The sequence below is a fragment of the Nicotiana sylvestris genome, chromosome 2 (assembly GCF_000393655.2).
Source record: "Nicotiana sylvestris chromosome 2, ASM39365v2, whole genome shotgun sequence".
In the NCBI taxonomy this organism is placed as follows: domain Eukaryota; kingdom Viridiplantae; phylum Streptophyta; class Magnoliopsida; order Solanales; family Solanaceae; genus Nicotiana; species Nicotiana sylvestris.
This window is the reverse complement of record NC_091058.1, coordinates 170,124,878-170,143,963: the sequence shown is the minus strand read 5'-3', so window position 1 is coordinate 170,143,963 and position 19,086 is coordinate 170,124,878. Positions and strand designations below refer to the sequence as shown.

General features: G+C 38.0%; 1 protein-coding gene and 1 long non-coding RNA gene across 2 annotated transcripts; both read left to right on the top strand.

Annotated features, from left to right (window-relative positions):
* The first annotated feature begins 548 nt into the window (after positions 1-548).
* LOC104231743 (uncharacterized) lies at positions 549-4,985 on the top strand. The gene is made up of 2 exons (XR_712163.2): positions 549-2,453; positions 4,694-4,985. It is a non-coding gene; the product is annotated as an uncharacterized lncRNA (long non-coding RNA).
* Positions 4,986-17,834: 12,849 nt separating this feature from the next.
* On the top strand, positions 17,835-18,416 carry LOC138885959 (secreted RxLR effector protein 161-like). Its single transcript, XM_070166974.1, has one exon. It carries the CDS (start codon positions 17,835-17,837, stop codon positions 18,414-18,416), a length of 582 nt encoding a protein of 193 aa, XP_070023075.1.
* Positions 18,417-19,086: the final 670 nt, after the last annotated feature.

Here is a 19,086-nt window from a genome sequence, read left to right as displayed (position 1 = left end):
ATGAACTAAATAACTTCAGCATCTTCTGCTGATGTTTTTGAAAAAGCTTTATGACAAAACTAATGAATCCAGGACAAAAATATTTCAGCTATTTTAGTGCTGAAGTTTTTACAAATGAACTAAATAACTTCAGCATCTTATCCAGGACAAAAAAACTTCAGCTTATTGCCTTTGCTACTTCAGGCCCGTCTACAAGAATGCTAAAGTTTTGCGTGATTGCATTTGCTACTTCAGCCCCGTATGCTGAAGTTATGCAAAAAAGTGGGTACGTTTGCAAGTTTTTTTGCAAAGTGGGCACAAGTTAAAATGTGACCAAAAAAGCAGGTATAGATGCAAATTCCCTGATTTTAATTAAAAAGAAAAGAAACAAACAAATGAAAAGGGAAAAAGATTACTTTAGAATCTAATTCGGACTGGGCCAATTTTCTTGGCCCAATTGCCTTAAATTCCCACAATCTGCCCCAACCCAGTACCATGCCCAACCCGCCTGGCCCAAACCCCCTATTCATTAAAACACCCCATCCCTAATTCCCCAAAATCAGATACCGACATACCCCTTCCCCTTTAAACAAAAAAATCTAGCCACTCTAATCCCTTTATCTTCTCAAGACAGCCGTCCCTCCCTCTTCTTCCTCAAGAGAAATACATGAAAGTTTTATATTAAACTCAATCATAAAACCATGTAGCCAATCCACCACCCAAACACCTCCCTTTTCTCCTTAAAATAGGTACCACTGTTACCCCATTTTTAAACCATAAAAATAGCCTAAAAGCCCATAGCTTTACACGCCCAAGTTTGTCGCCCCACAGACGCAATGCAGAAACACTCTGCAATTAAAAGAAATCTAGAAAAATCTTTTAAAAAATGTTTCGAGCAAAAAAAAAGGGGGCGGGGGGAAGTCGGAATTTGAGGGACTGACTTCGACTTCTTTTGGTTTTTGGCATCGATTCTCTGTGTTTGCTAAGGAGTTTCGTTATTGTTCCTTTTCTTTGCTGGTGCTGGAACTTTAATCCTCTATTTCAGACTTTTATTTGGTCAGTTCCTGCCGATTTCCAATTGTCAAGTATGTCAGGTTCTTGTGTAGTTATCTACCAAATCTATAAAATAGAATTCTAAAATGTTTGGGGTTATATATTGAAATATTCTCGATTTTGGCTGAAATTCTGTTATGGATAAAATTGTTATTAGTTCTTAATTATTTCAAAATTAATCTTGCAAATTGTATGCTTCTACCATCACTATCTTGAGTTTTTGATTTAGGCAATAATGAATTGTTTGGGTATTTTCAGTATAATTAAGCTAAAATCGGTCTGTCCTTTTCTGGTAATTACTGTTTCACTAAGAGCATGATAAGTACATAATAAATTAGAAGTTTGTTATTTGTATAATTTTGTTCAAATGTTGTTTGGATAGATTTTTCTTAAAAGAAAAAATAGACTTAATGGTGTCAATTGCCGAATGGATTTTTTGAGTAAGCGCCTTACCGTTTTATAGTATTTGCTTTACAAGACTTTAGTTGTCACTTGTGTGTTGAAAAACTGCATATATAGTTTACACTCATGACGTGCTTTAGCTATTTTGTTCGTTCTGCATTTATTTTCATCTGTTCTTATAAGATGGATGTGTTAACATCTATTGGGTAATTCCTAAAATATGGATGGCGAAGCTTGAAGGTTAGTCTCTTTGAACTTGTCCAGTCAGTTTCAAATTACTAGGTTTTAAATGGAGAAAGATATGTGTCTTAGGCTGTTATGTAAGAAGTGACGACCGAGGCACTCTTTCCTTTGGTTTGATGGTATAGGACAAATTTATGGATAGTGAATTCTTATATTTGGAAAGTTCTCTTATGTGTCTACATAGAATGTATTTTGTTTATGCATTAATTTTGTCCTCTTGTCAAGTTTAAAGTGAAAGTTGATTAATGTTTTAGTGGTGATGAACGCACAATTGTTGACAGGTCGTAGGGATTTGAATTTGTTAATGAATCAATAGCTAACCCATTTTTCACAAATGACTTCCATAATCTATGGCCTCAAATAATCTCAAACTTAGGAAAGATCAACTTATAAATATGTGAAGAATGCTTTAGGCACGTTTTTAATCTATTTTCGTGATTATGTACACGTTTGTGTGACATAATTATGATCCTAAAAATAAATCAAGGTACGCGTTTGCATGACTTTGGCCAAAAACAAAATAATAAAGCATGATTAATTGTGTACATGTACGCTTGGGAGGTATCACACAAATTTATCTCATGTGTTAGACTTCAGTACTATTCAGCTAGATGAGAGCTTGGGCTATGAGGAGGAGCCAATTGCCACTGTTGATAGACAGGATCACCAGTTTTCTGTGGTAAAGGTCCAGTGGAGGGGCCAACCAGTCAAGGAGGCGACCTGGGAGTGCGAGGAGGATATGCGGAGTAGATATCCACACTTGTTTAACACTTCAGGTATGAATCTAAACCCGTTCGAGTACGAATGTTTGTTTAAGAGGTGAAGAATGTAACGACCCGATCAGTTGTTTTGCTTTCTAGAACCTCGTTCCCTTAAATAAGACTTTTTGTACTTGCTTTTACTAATTTATGACTTTCGGGGATGGTTGGTTCGGGATTTGGAAGAGTTTGGGTTGAAATCGGAACACTTGGTTCCTTAAGATTGGCTTAAAAGACCAAGTTTGATTTCGGTCAGCGTTTAAACGACCTCGGAATCTGGATTTTAAAGTTCCAACAAGTTTGTATGATGATTTCAGACTAAAGCATATGTCCGCATCGGATTTTGGATGACCTAGGAGCGTTTTGGTACCTAATAGTGAAAGTTGATTCCTTAAGGATTTTGAAGTTCTTAAATATTTGGTTTGGAGCGGGTTTTTATGTTATCGAGGTCCGAAAGGAATTTCGAGATCGTAAATCATTCCGTAGTGTCATTTAAGACCTGCACGCAAAATTTTGTGTCAATCTGAGTAGTATAAGTACGTTTCGGCGCGTTAGAAGTAAATTGAAGAACTTGAAGTTCATAAGTTTGATTCAATTGGTTTTAGGGGGTGATTCTTAGATTTAGCGTTGTTTCGGGCGTTCCAAGGGTTCGAATGAATCCGTTTTATGATTTTAAACTTATTGGTATATTTGGGCGGGGCCCCGGAGGCCCCCTAGCGTCAATCGAACGAGGCTCAAGTTGAGTTAGGAAAATTTGGAAAGAGCTGAAGCTCCAGGTTGCTGTCATAATCGCACCGGCGTTTGGCCAGCCGCAGGTGCGAGACCGTAGAAGCGGTCGACCCTTCACAGGTGCGGCCCAAGGGGAGGAGCTAGGAACTGCAAATGCGGCTCCTTTTCTGCAGAAGCGGCCCCTACACTGCAGATGCGGTCCCCTAACCGCAGGTGCGGAAATCGCTGAAGGCAGTGCCTTGATTTAATACGGGAAATGTGTCATTTTGACACATTTCATTCTATTCTTGGGCGATTTGGGAGCTTCCAAAGAGGGAATTTGAACCTAGCATTCGTGAGGTAAGTTACTCCTACTTAATGTGAGTTTAATACTTGGTTTTTGTGTAGATTAACACACCAAGATTAGTAAAAATTATGGGATTAGAGTAAAACCTAGGGTTTTAATAAAAATAAGATTTAACCACGAAATTTATTATGAAATGGAGTGAAAATCATATATTCTCGATCCTTAGGTTATGGGTAACAACTTTCTTCAAAGAACTTCGAAATCTGGGCACGTGGGCCCGGGGATGAATTTTAGGAATCTTGTAATTTGGATTGGTGAATCACTCTAATGGTTGGGATATAAACTTTTAAGCCTATATTGATTAGTTTCTATGCTATTTGGATAGTTGTGGAGTATCTGGCACCAAATTGAGGGTTTGGGCTTAATCTTGGACCGAAAAGTAGACCGTGAAGTGAGGTAAGTCTCTTTTCTAACCTTGTAAGAGGGAAATCTCCCCATAGGTGAACTTAATTAATATGTGATTCGATTGTGGATGCTACGTACACACGAAGTGACGTGAGTCTGTACATAGCTACTATTCCTGTTATGTCTGGGTAGCTCTAGGCTTACACCATGCCTTGTGGGTATTGTTATATAATTATAAATTGTTGAATTGCATTGATTGAAACTTCGTCGAGGATGTCAAGATTTCAAGGGTTTCAAGTAAATAATTATTTGGAAAAGAATTAAGGAAATATTTAAGTTGTATTTATACTTAACCGCGTCGCAAGTATATTTTGCAAGCGGGGTGATTATTTCCACTACTCTCATGTGAGTAGGCCGTTCGCCTCGGTAGGTTGGTAATTGTATATATATGGTTCGGGCCATTCGACCCTCGGAAGTGCACGTTTTACTTTTTATGTTGGATCAGGCCAAACGTCCTCGGTAGTGATTGTGTGATAATGGAACCGTAACCTCTTATAATCCGTATGATTTATTGCTTGAAAGACCACTTGTTTTAAATGAAGGAAATGCCTAGATTTATTAATTTGATGAGAGGATTTTCAGTATTATTTCTTATTTGAACTTGTTGCTATCTATGTACATTGTGAGTTGAAATATTGAACTTCATATTATTAAATTTAGTGACCCTAGTAAGTGTCAAGTCGACCCCTCGTCACTACTTATTCGAGGTTAGACTGGATACTTAATGGGTACATATTGTTTATGTATTCATACTACGCTTCTGTACTTAATTGTACAGGATCTGAGGCAGGTGCATCTAGCTACCCGTCTGGTGCGCATTCTTGATATTTGGCCGAGATTCCACGGTGAGATGCTCCTTTCCGATGTTGTTCAGCAGCATGATGGAGTCTCTCTTTTGTTTTTTTGGCTGTATATTTTATTCCAAGCAGTAGGATAAACATATTCTTTTGTATATTCTACTAGATGCCCATATACTTGTGACTCTAGGTCTTGACACACACATTAGTAGGCTATTCTTTTGGAATGTAATCACTTAATTATAATATTAGTTGGTCACTTTAGTTTTTAAATTGCCTAAACTATTCATTATTATTGAATGTTTTAAATTTAATCTCAATAAATATTGGAAATGTTTTGGTAATATAAATAGAACCCACTAGTTGATTAAGGTTGGCTTGCCTAACCTCGGTGTTGGGCGCTATCGCGACCAATATTTTAAAATTGGGTCGTGACAAAAGCGGTAAAAAGTAAAGGTACATAGGTTCTAAAAATAAGTAATTAGATAATTAATTAAGCCAGGTATGATTAAAAGCGACTATGCTAAAACCACAGAATCCGGGAGTGCCTCTCACCTTTTTTCGGATTAACAAAATTCCTTACCCGATCTTCTGTGTTCGCAGACCATAAATAGAGTCAATTTCCTCGATTTGGAATTTTAAAATAAACCGGTGACTTGGAACACCATAAAATTATTCCAAATGGCAACTTTAATTTAATAATTAATCTCATTTCGATTAATGTCACTTTAATTGGTAAACTCCCTATCCCCTTAGAAAAAAGGAGGTGTGACAAGTAGTTAAGTTTTGTATACGCATGCTTTATTAGAATTTTGAATATAATGCCAAAGTAATTTTTATTATACATTGTCTTTAATTTGTACGTAATATTTGTAGGCATATGTTACAAGATTAGTGTGTTGTAACCCATCATGGAAGCTTTCTTTTCGATAATGGTTTTGCTTTAAAATATAAGGTAATTAAATTTATGTGCTCTTTAACTTATAAATTCTATTAATTTTTATATAATTCTTTGTTTCATATTTTGTATTTGACTTGACTGATTTTATATTTGATATCTTACAAAATTCTATTAATTTTCATATAATATTTGTTTCATGTTTTGGATTAACTGATTTCATATCTGACTTAGTTTATAAATTTTAATATACAAGTTGGTTGGACAATTACGGTTCATAACAGAAAATTAGTTAGACATCCGATCTAAGTCTTATTAATGAATTATTATTTTTTCACATGTTGTATAATTGATAAATGCCAGCCAAAGTGCATGTTATAAACAAATTATAAATTAGATTTGTTACATCTCGCGTTTTTGTACGCTAAAATTTCATCTTCAGTTAATCGACATAGACTCGGGGATGAGATTATCTTGAGGCTAACGTATTTATGCTATTTATAACAAGCGATAAGTAAGTGTCATGAAGGATAAAGGGTATACGAATTAAAGAAAACGAGTTTCGGTGAAGGTGGCCGATTTGGGACAAAATACGGGTCAAGCGATAATACTCGATGTTTATGAACTAGTACCATAGAAGGTACCATATGACCACGATAGTATGATGTATAAAGTATATTAAAAATGAGTAGTATTTTAAATAGTTGAGATAATTCTAAAATATTTGAGTAATTGATTAATTATCGGGTACCGAAACACTAGCTAATTAATTAATGAATTTAAATAATAAGATCAACCCCCCCACCCAAAGTAACATGGCAGCCTTGCCACTTCCAAACAATGACTCTTAGTCATTTTTGGGTTAGGTGGCATAATGTCACATTTCACAATTTTTTAAAGATCTTCCATATTCACTAAGGACAAGAGGGGTTCCTCTGATGGTAAGCAACCTCCACTTCCAACCAAGAGGTTGTGAGTTCGAGTCTCTCCAAGAGCAAGGTGAGAAGTTTTTGGAGGGAAGGATGCCGATGGTCTATTTGGAAACAGCCTCTCTACCCCAGGGTAGGGTAAGGTCTGCGTACACACTACCCTCCCCAGACCTCACTAAGTGGGATTATACTGGGTGGTTATTGTTGTTATTGTTGTTGCTTCCATATTCACTAAGACTAACCCATTAGAATGAATATCATTCTTACATAAAAGCTCCCTTCAACCATAACCCAAAATGTTAGCCATTGATTACAGAACATCTTCAACCAAGATTTTTAAATATAGAACTTTAGCAAGCTTCAACAAAACATTTTCCAACCAACAATCCAACGAGAAATTATTCAAAGCTTAACAACGTGCAATCTTTTTCAAGAATATTATACAGAATTTTTCCTACTCCGGGTATTTTAAGGCTACCACTTCTTTCTTTTTAGCATGATCCAAGTTATACAGAAAAAATGAGCAAATGCACAATTTTCATAAACGACTCTATTAATAGAAATACTAGGGGTCTCTATGTTCTTGATTCCCCATGTAACATATTATTATATCTTCTGTTCATAGGTCTCAGAATAATACGCTGTTGAAAAAGTTTATCCGGAAGGAATATTGACATTTATTACATATTTTTCATACATTTCATTCATTTATACATGTACATTGACTCATGGCCAAATGTTGTTATATACATGTATTTATATGTATATGGGATATGAGAAAAGGTTACAACGTTATATACGCACCACCACCTGATCAGTAGGTATATGTTGATGATGTTGCCCACAGTGGCCGAGATGATATAATGGGATGCCCTCAGTGGCTTGATGATGTTATGTACACCTATACCCATGCATGACACGACACTTATATACATATGCATAACGTTATAAATGTTTCAGAATTTACAAAATTATTCAGATTTACAGATGGATTTCTTTATTCCATGTTTCATCTATGCCTTTTACGTATAGATTTTCATGCCTTACACACTCAGTACATTTTTGTACTGATGCCCTATTTCATGGGGCCTATGTTTCATGTCCGCAGGTGCAGGTAGGCAAGCTGATGGTCCCCCTTCTTAGGATCCTTGATCAGTGATAGTTGACGTGCTCCACTTGATCCGGAGCTGCTTTTGATCTTGGTACGATATATTTGTGTATATATATGGGTATGACGTGGCTCAGTCCCGTCTTTGTACAGTTATATTTCTATTAGAGGTCTGTAGACAGTACATCTAATTGGATAATATGGGGCCTTGCCGGTTTCCAATTTTGAGGTATATAGGTGTCTATAGTAGCCTTGTCGGGTCACCCTACGTATGTTGCACGTATATGTATGTATGCCTTTTTGGGCAGGTTTCCTTCATGTATATTATTCACGTAATTCAGCAGATGTTATTCAGGTTTATATCCTAGACGCATGCTTAGGGGTGTTTGATAGGTAGGACTCGGGCACCCGTCGCGGCCCATCGGTTTGGGTCGTGACAAAAGTGGTATCAGAGCCAGGTTCTGTCCAAGAATTTTCTACTGACCATTTTTAGTAGAGTCTTGTTTATGAGTGTGTTGTGCACTACACTTATAGACATGAGGCTACATGACATATAGGATGTTATCCTCTCTTTTTATTTTAGATCGTGTGATATAAGAATTCATGTTCCTAACGATATGTTATGTTTTCAGCGATGCCTCTAAAGACTACAACCACTAGTATAGGTCAAAAGGCTACGAAAGTGTTATAAAGAGATATAAGTTACACTATAGAGTCATACCCATCAGAGATCATGAGTTCTATTGAGGAGGATCAATCCGAGGATCCATATGAGTCATCCGTTCGAGCTGTTTCGACCACTCTGGTAGCAGATAGGGTGAGAGGAGTTCCAACCTACCAAGGCCCTTAGTTTCATTATCACAACCCTTTGATCAGGGTATGAGGGGAGTAGTACATGGATTGGCACAGTCGGGTTTCCCTCAAGCTCAAAACAATGTCAAGGTCTTTGTGGACACCAGCTCTTCTGAGATTCCAGATAGTCTACAGTCTTAGGAGTTCGTCAATCAAGGTTCGTCAGCGTATGTTATGAGATACGTAGAGGAAGAAGATAGTAGTCGGGCTAAGAGGAGGAAGGTAACTGATAAGGGCATGAAGATTCCGTTTCGAAGTATGTCCGATCGAGGTTCTCATATAGGACGAGGCAAGGACCCTCTACTCTAGACTTCCTCCAGGTGTCAGCTTTTTATTGGTGAGCTCTACTTCTTCTGGGAATATTACCAATTCACAGTTTGGCATATGTTAGGTTGTTTTATAAGGACGTAGGGAGCTCTGTCCCGACTTGTAGATATACTATGGTTATGTTTACTTAGAGGTTTTGCAGACAGTATCCTGTATATAGTTTTGGGTATGACATGTCTACGGCCTAGTCGACCCCTATGTATATAAACCTTTTTCTAAATTAGTTATGTAAGTTATGTTTTAATATTGTTACCTATATATATGGATGTGGCCCAAAATGACCCGTGATAGATTTGATAATAAACAAGGATAAGGTACGTGGTGTTCGTTTGGATAGAACTTGATATTATAATGGATATGGATTGTTTGGCCTTTTGTTATGCTATAGTCAAGTGTAGATCAAAGATGGTTTGATTTCATTTCCTAGGAGAGCTTGTTTTAGAATAAAAAGGTAATACCGCATCGCGAAAAGGTAAATTTATCTCCTATCTCAAGGCAAGGAAGATGATCAGAAAGGACCATAATTATCACTGAGTTCGGGTTTGGGATGTGGAATTTGAGTTACCACCCATTCAATCCTTCCCTGTGGTTAATGAGTTTCCCGATGAACTTTAGGTTCTTCCACCAGAGCGAGAAATTGAGTTGCTATTGACCTCCTACCAGATACGCATCCAATATCTATTCCTCCCTATAGAATGTCTCCCGCAGAACTAAAAGGAGCTGAAGGAACAACTAAAGGATTTATTTGAATAAGGCTTTATTAGACCTAGTACATCACCATAAGGAGCATGTGTGTTATTTGTGAGGATGAAAGATGGTTCCTTACGGATATGTATTGATTATAGACAGTAGAATAAGGTGACGATCAAGAATAAGTACCCCGCTCACGAGGATTGATGATTTATTTGAGCAGTTGCAAGGTGACAAGTGTTTTTCAAAGATAGACTTGAGGTCCGGGTACCATCAGGTAAGGGTTAATGAGGAAGATATCTCGAAGATAGCATTCTAGACCAGATATGAGAGCTTCGAGTTCCGTTCGGTTTGACCAATGCCCAACAGTATTCATGGATTTGATGAACCGTGTGTTCAGGACCTTTTTATATCTGTTGCAATTGTATTTATCGATGATATATTGGTGTATTCTTGTTCAGACGTGGAGCATGTAGATCATTTGCGTACTGTGCTCAGAGTCCTACAAAAAAAGTGAAGTTGTATGCAAAAATTCTCTAAATGTGAATTCTGGTTGAACTCTTTAGCTTTCCTTGGGCATATCATTTCGGGTGAAGGCATACAGGTGGATATACAAAAGATGGAGGCAATAAAGACTGGGCCTGGACCCATAACACCGATGGAGGTTCGTAGCTTTCTCGGTTTGACAGGTTATTACAGGAGATTTGTAGGGATTTTCTTCCTTTTCAGCACCCTTGACAAGGTTTTAGGAAGACACGAGGAAGGATAAGAAAAGATAAGTGAAAAGGTGACGAGAATGGATAAGTCTTTGGGGATAAGCTCATAAGAGAGCTGATAGTTTCTCTAAGTTATAGAAGGCTTATTATAGCCTGAATGAACCCAAAGGAGTCTAAGACTAGTAACATTTAGAATAGATGAAATGCTGCCCTGGTATTGGAATAAGGGCGTAATTGTGATAGATAAAGGATGAAGTTTGAGCCTTCAAAGAAGGGAATTTCATGAATTGTGAAAGATTAGAATACCCATGTAAGTTAACTTAGAAGAGCGCCAAGTTTTAATGGATCAATGCTTGCGAACGGAGTTTTCAGGCATTAAAGGACAGATTAACTTTAGTACTGGTTCTAACTCTTCCAGAAGGGACTGATGCTTATATTATCTATTGTGACACTTCAGGCGTTAGATTGAGTTGTGTGGTGATACAACATGGTAAGGTTGTAGCTTATGCTTCTAGACAACTAAGAAAGCATAAGAAGAACTACCCGACCCACGATTTAGAGTTAGTCGCGGTGATTGATGAACTAAAGATGTGGAGGCACTACTTGTATGGCATTCGTGTTGATATCTATACGAATCCTAAGAGCCTCCAGTATATCTTCAAGAAATAAGAATTGAATTTACGTAAAAGGAGATAATTGGAGCTACTTAAAGACAATGACGTTGATATTTTATACCATCTGGGGAAGGCGAACCTAGTAGCCAACACCCTTAGCTACAGATCTATGGGTACAACCAGAATAAAAAAGGGGGGGGGGGATAGCCCATGAGATTCATCAGCTAGCAAGTCTTGAAGTTCGGCTACTGGACTCATGCAATATTGGAATTACTATTCAGGATACGACAATATCCTCTTTAGTAACTGAAGTAAAGCACTGCCAGTACGAGGATCCCGTGTTAGTTCTACCACCTCTAAGAAGGAGAAGACATCGTTTGAAATTACAAGAGATGGGGTCCTCAAATATCGAGGATGATTATGTGTCCCTAATATTGCAGGGCTACATCGGCAAATTATGGGAGAAACTCACTATTCTCGTTATTTTATCCATCCCGGAATGACAAAGATATATCATGATCTCAGGAAAGTATATTGGTTATACAGAATGAAAAAGGATATAGCGGAGTGTATTGCTCTGTGTCCTAACTGTCAGCATGGTTAAGATTGAGCACCAAAAACCCGGTGGATTATTGCAGGCTATGGAGATTTCGACTTATAAATGGGAAGTAATCAATATGGATTTCATCATAGGCTTACCTTGTACCTAGCATAAGTTCAATTCGATATAGGTGATTGTTGATAGCCTTACAAAGTCAGCCCATTTTCTGCCTGTTAGGACTACATATTCCGCAGAGGATTATGCAAGGCTTTATATTAAGAAGATAGTACGACGACATGATGTCCCTATATGTATTATCTCGGATAGGAGGAGCTCAATTTACTGTTAACTTCTGGAGGTCCTTCCTAAAAAAAGGATTGGGGACTCAGGTAAGTCTTAGTACGACATTCCATCCCCAGTCAGACAGACAAACTGAGCGTACTATTTAGACACATGAGGATATGTTACGAGCTTGTGTGATAAACATCAAGGATAGTTAGGATGATCATCTGTCGCTTATTGAGTTTGCATATAATAATAGCTACCATTCCAGTATTCAGATGGCTCCATACGAAGCTTTTTCCAAACAAAAGTGTAGATCACCTATAGGGTGGTTCTATGTTGGGAAAACTACGTTAGTAAGACCAGAATAGGTACAACAGGAAATCGAGAAAATTAAGCTTATACAGGAAAGGCCATTAATAGCTCAAAGCCGTTAGAAGTCTTATGCGGATAATCGACGGCGAGACTTGGAATTTCAGGTTGACGACTGGGTATTTCTAAAGGTATCACCGATGAAAGGTGTTATGAGGTTCAGAAAGAAAGGAAAACTTATCCATCGGTACATTGGACCATATAGGATCATACGCAAGGTAGGCCAGGTAGCATATGAGTTAGACTTGTCTTTGAACTTGGAGTCTGTACATCCAGTCTTTCATGTGTCTATGCTCCGTAAATATATCGGAGATTCTTCTAGAATTGTATCAGTTGACAACATTCATGTCACAGAGTAGCTATCATATAAAGAAACTCCCAGTGCTATAGTAGACAGACAGGTTCGGAGATTGAGAATTGATGGGTTTTCAATGTCTTTGCCTTATGTTTTGATGATCTAACAAACTTACTGTCAAGAACTAGATAGGGAACCTGACACACTTGGTACACATTACAAATGAATGGATTCCAGCCTGGACTCCAGCTAACGTGAACTGCTGCAAGTGTAGAAAATAGAGAAACAAGACAAGGACCTGATCCCTTGTATTTCCCTGACAGCAGTACAAAAGTCAACTGTGCATAGCTGGAAAGTGACTGCCATAGAAACAGTGCACACAGTGCAGCAGTTTTGCATTCACTTACCTTTGACCTACCAAATGATTACATCATTTAAGTGATGTCATCAAGGGTGTATTAACAAGAGCATTATAACAAAACATCACTTGAACACTTGAGAATTAACTTCAAGCATTCAAGTCTTCTGCAAACAGTGAACTTAATTCTCAAGAGCATGAAGAACAAAGTTAAACGCTACTACGGACCAGTTCCTAAATCTAGTATTTTGTTGTCCTTAGTTGAGTAGTAACTTTGTGATTGTTCTTATTATAATTCCTAAATTGCTTAGCTAGAAGTGTTGCTTAGGAACCCATTTGTAAAATCATAAACTTTATGAGTTTGTGTTGTAACTAGGGTTAGTCATAAGTTAAAGTCTTTGTAACTAGTGAGTGACAAAGTAGCTTGCAGTAAGTGTATCACAAGTTAGTTGAGTTGAAGTCTTTGTAATAGAGTCATTACAAAGTGGCTTGTAATAGAGTATTTACAAGCTAGTGAAGTTGAAAACCTACAAGTGTATGTCATGGTTTTTGTTCCCTTGAGTGGAATTTTTCCATGTAAAATCCCGTGTCTCATTTACTTTCTGTTTCATTAGTATTCTCAGTGGAAACTCATAGAGGACCAGGTACTCTATAGTTTGGTGGATTCATATAAACTAACAATTGGTATCAGAGCGGGTTCCTCCTATCAGGGTAACACCTAGGAAGGATCCTTATGGCTGCTCCACAAAATTTTGAAGAAGGTCAATCTACGTATAAACCACCCAGGTTCAATAGGCAATAATATGGGTGGTGGAAGACAAGAGTGCATGATTTTATCATGGCTGAAGATTCTGAGTTGTGGGATGTCATATCTGATGGTCCTTACATCCCAACAAAGGTACTTGCAGAACTTCCATTCTCAATGCCAAAAACCAGAAAAGAATACACCGATGCAGACAGGAAAGTTGTTGAGAAAAATTTTTATGCCAAAAAGATTTTGGTATGTGGAATAGGACGTGATGAATACAATATAATTTCTGCTTGTGAAACTGCAAAGGAGATATGGGAAGCTCTGCAAACAGCACAAGAGGAACCACTCAAGTAAAGCAATCTAAGATTGATATTCTCACTACCGAGTATGAATTCTTAAGGATGAAGGACGATGAATCTATTCAAGATATGCACATAAGATTCACCTCCATCATAAATGAGTTACACTCATTTGGTGAAACCATTCCTAGGAACAAACTAGTAAGGAAAATTCTCAGTATCCTACCCAGTTCTTGGGAAAGCAAGGTGAATGCTATTACTGAAGTAAAGGACATGTAGGAGCTGACCATAGACGAGCTGGTTGGAATTCTGAAGACCTACGAGATGAAGAGGAAGATAGATAGTGAAAGAAGATACCCAAAGAAAGAAAAGAACCTGGTACTCAAAGCTGATAGCAATGACTTGAGTGAGGAGGATAGTGACATGGCTTACTTAACCAAAAGATTTCAGAAGATGGTCAGAAGAAATGGAGGAATACTGAAAAGGGGCAGCTCTAGCAAACCAAAGAACTATGATCTCTGCCATAAGTGTGGAAAGCCTGGGCACTTCATCAAAGTCTGTTCTCTCCTCAAGCAAGATTACTCCAAGTACAACCCTGAGAAAGCAGCCAAGAGGAACCTGATTCCTGACAAGGACTTCAAGAGGAAGAGATTTGCTGACAATGTGGTGAAACAGGCTCTTGCAGCATGGGGAAACTCTTCTAGTGAGTCTGAAGATGAAACTGATGCAGGTGACAACTCCATGATAGTAGTTGAAAGTAATAAAAATGAATATGATTCATTATTTGCTTTGATGACCCAATTAGATGATGATGAAGACGATTACAACAGTGAGGTAAATTTCAGAGATGTTCAGAGAAATCCGAAATCCTACTCTCCTAAGAAACTCATGACTTTAGCTAGTGTATTGATTGATACCTATCATAGCCTTGTGGAGGATAAGGATGCCTTGACCTTAGATCTAGGAGAAGCTAAATAAACTAAAGATGATCTGGTAGTGTGTGTAGTTGATCTGAATGAAACCATTTGTGGGCTGGAGAAAGAAAAATTTGTTTTAACCAAAAAAAAATTGCTAACATAGAACATGAAAGAGATGACTTAGTGGTTGTAGTTGTTGACCATAAGGAAACTATTGAAAACTTCAGAAAAGAAAGAGAAGCCTTGATGAAAAGAGTGACTGAGAATGAGGAAGAAGGAGATGATCTCTTGGTAGTGATTGCAGACCTAAGGGAAACAATAGAGGGGCTAGGGATTGAGTCAAAACCTGGAAATTCTGGAAAAGGAAAAGAGGTAGCAAGTGAGGAACACATTAGGCTTGAAAACGAGTTGAAAGCTGTGAGAACTAGTCTGTGTGTTGAATCTGAGAAAAACAAGCATCTCCAGACTGAACTGGAAAGAATAAAAAATGATCTTGAAAAGTCCCTAAAGTGGACCTGGTCCTTAGAAGCTATCACTGCCATGTATGTTAATAATGGTGGAAACAGGCAGGGAATAGGGTTCAAAAGGAAGAAAACTCCTTACAACCCCCATAGCAAGTATGTTAATGTACAAGATAACTGGCTATGCACCCACTGTGGTAACAATGGTCATTTCAAGGAAAATTGCCAAGCAAGGGTCCAGTCCTATCAGAAAAACAAAGTGTTTGCTGAAAATGTAACTACTAAAAAGGGACCAGGTTCCACCCACAAAAAGTGCATATTACCTGCATGGTCTAAGAGAGCTCTTATTCATCCTCTTGCCTACTACAAGGTACCTAAACTTGCTTAGGTTCCTAAAACTAACTCTTGATCTCCTTGTGCAGGGAATAGTGAAAGGAAGCAGTCAACACTGGTTCATGGATAGTGAATGTTCAAAGCACATGACTAGGAACACCATGGACTTTCTTTCACTAAAAGCCCTACAAGGAGGGAGTGTATCCTTTGGCAATGGGAAAAAGGGGTACATTCTTGGAGTTGGAAAAGTTAGGAAATCAATCACTCACTCTATTGAGAATGTGTACTATGCCAATGGTCTTAAGTACAGTCTCTTGAGTGTCTTTTATATCAGTGATAAAGGAAACAAAGTGGAGTTCTTGTCCAAGATATGTACAGTTACTAATCTGGTAACTAATGAAGTGTACTTGTGGCCAAGAGATACAAGAACATCTATGTTGCTGATTTTGAGTCCATACAAAGTGGTGATTTGAGTTGTCTAAAAGTTGTTGATGATGATGCTGAACTCTGGCACAGAAGATTTGGCACTCAAGCTTCTCTTTTCTGAACAAACTAATCCAGAAGGACCTGGTCCATGGTTTGCCCATGTCAAAGTTCAAAGTACAGAAAGTATGAGATGTCTGTGCTAGAGGAAAGCATGTGAAGTCCTCTTTTAAGTCTAAAAATGATGTAAGCACCTCAAAGCCAATCGATCTTTTGTATATAGATTTATGCGACCCTATAAGAGTGCAAAGCAGGGGAGGAAAAAGATACATATTTGTGATAGTGGATGACTACTCCAGATTCACATGGACTCTGTTTCTTAGAACTAAAGATGAAATCTTTGAGTTGCTTGTGGCTTTTGTAAAGAAAATCCAGGTGAAGATAGAGTCTAGAGTCACATATATTAGATCAGATCATGGAACAGAATTTGAAAATACCAAATTTCATGAGTTCTATAATGAAAATGGCATTACTCACAACTTCTTAGCTCCAAGAACCCCCCAACAAAATGGAGTAGTTGAAATGAAGAATAGAACCCTTGAAGAAATAGCAAGAACAATGATGATCGACAGTGGGATTGCAAAGAACTTCTGGGCTGAAGCTGTCAACAATTCCTGCTACTTGCTGAATGGAAGGAAACCCAAGCTGACTCACCTAAGAACATTTGGGTGCAAATGCTATATTCTCAACAATGGAAAGGATCAACTTGGTAAATTTGATGCCAAGAGTGATGAAGGAATATTTCTGGGGTATTCTTCTCAAAGCAAAACTTACAAGATATACAACAAGTGGACTCAATGTGTTGAGGAAAGTGTTCATGTTATCTTTGATGAGTCCTACCCTTCGTGTGAGAAAAGTGCTAAAGATGATCAAGATGGAGAGCCCTTACTGGTTCCTGGTGAAGTCATTGACATGACAAATGGAAAGGCAAATATGATGAGCCAAGTGAAAGAGCCGAGTGGAGACAATGCTGCCTCTTTTTCAATGGAACCAGATACTTCAATTACAACCACTAAAGCTGAAGAAATAGTGGTTGATAGAGTAGAGGGTACTCCACTAGTACCTGAGAGAAGAACACAAGAGAACCAGTTAGATATACCTAACTCCTCTACAAATGAACCTCAAATGTCTAACTGGAAAGACAAAAGTTCTCATCCTCTTGACAACATAATCACTCCTCTATATTCTGGAGTAAAAACCAGGTCAAAAGCCAGAAATTCACTTGCCTTCTTAGCCTTTCTCTCCCAAATAGAACCCAAAAATATCAAGGAAGCCTTGAAAGATGCAAATTGAATTACAACCATGCAAGATGAGCTATATCAGTTTGAAAGGAACAATGTTTGGCACCTGGTACCTAAACCCTCATATCAAACCATTATAGGAACCATGTGGGTATTCAGGAACAAGCTTGATGAACATGAAAATACTGCAAGGAACAAGGACAGGCTAGTGGTTCAAGGCTACAATAAGGAGGAAGGAATTGATTATGATGACATGTTTGCTCCGATTACTCACATGGAAAATATTAGAATCCTAATTGCTTTTGCATATCATATGGGATTCATCTTGTTCAAAATGGATGTCAAAAGTGAATTTCTGAATGGACTACTTAAGAAAGAATTCTATGTAAAGCAATCTCCAAGGTTTGAATGTCATGAACACCCTGAATATGTGTTTAAACTGGACAAAGCATTGTATTGGTTGAAGTAGGCTCCTCGAGCTTGGTATGAAAGGCTGTCAAAGTTCCTTTTAGAAAATGGTTTTATAAGAGAGAAAATTGACAACACCTTGTTCCAAAAGAAACGGGGAAGGAACCTGCTCATTGGTTAGGTCTATGTTGATGATATCATTTTTGGGGCAACAGCTAATTCTCTGTGTGAAGAATTTGCAAAACTCATGGGAAGTGAGTTTGAAATGAGTATGATGGGGGAGCTAAATTTTTTCTTGGGTTATCAAGTGAAGCAGTCCACAAAGGGTACATTTATTTGTCAACAGAAATACATCAAAGAGCTCTTGAATAGGTTTGATATGGAAGCATTAAAAGTGATAGACACTCCTATTGCAACGACTACTCGACTGGACATGGACGAAGTTGGATCTCCTGTGAATCAAACTATGTATAGAGGCATTATTGGGCCCCTTCTCTATCTCACTGCCAGCAGACCTGATATTTTCTTCAGTGTGAGGCTATGTGCAAAGTTTCAATCAAATCCTAAGGAATCTCATTGGAAGGCTTCCAAAAGAATTTTGAGATACCTTAAGGGAACACAAGACCTAGTCCTGTATTACCCCTCCAGTGACAGTTTTAATCTCATTAGGTATGTTAATGGTGACTATGCAGGTTATCTTGTGGACAGGAAAAGCACTTCGGGAATGGCTTACTTTCTAAGATCATGTCTCATCTCTTGGGGCACAAGGAAGCAAAACTCAGTGGCTCTTTCAACAGTTGAAGCAGAATATGTAGCTGCAGCATCCTGATGTGCTCAACTCCTATGGGTTAAGCATCAACTGTGGGATTTTAGGGTATTTACTGAGTGTGTGCCTCTTCTATGTAATAACACCAATGCACTCAACATGGCCAAGAATCCAGTTCAACAAAAAAGGACCAAGCACATTGATGTGAGACATTATTTTCTAAGGGACAATGTGGAGAAAAGGTTGATCTGTATGAAGTTCTGCAGCACAAAAGACCAAATTACAGATATTTTCACCAAATCATTGAGTAGGGAACATTTTGAAAGAAACAGGGTGAAGCTGGGGCTATTGAAGCCTAATTGAGAACCTGATTCCTCATCAATTGGCTATGAAAATCACCTTCAGGTAAAACTAGCTAAAGTGTTTTCTGGCCAAGTCTAACTCACTTCAATACCGTTGCAGGTAAACACACATGATGAGTATAAAAGCTGTAGATGCATTGCATAGATGATAAAACAGGATTGAAACTTTCAATGACAGGTCAAGAACCTGGTTCTTGTACCAAAGGTTAGTAGCTCTATGTATCATTTAATACACGTCTTGAAAAGGTACAAATATCAGTTGCCATGTCATCCACCTTTTCAAACCTTATTGTCACGTCCCTTCACTTTAAATCGTTACATCTCCCTCTGAAACGTTGCATCTCTCCAGCACAATCGTCATTTCAGAACCG

Bases quoted from the DNA above. Each gene is read 5' to 3' on its own strand.
- LOC138885959 (XM_070166974.1), top strand. From the start codon at position 17,835: ATGGGAAGTGAGTTTGAAATGAGTATGATGGGGGAGCTAAATTTTTTC.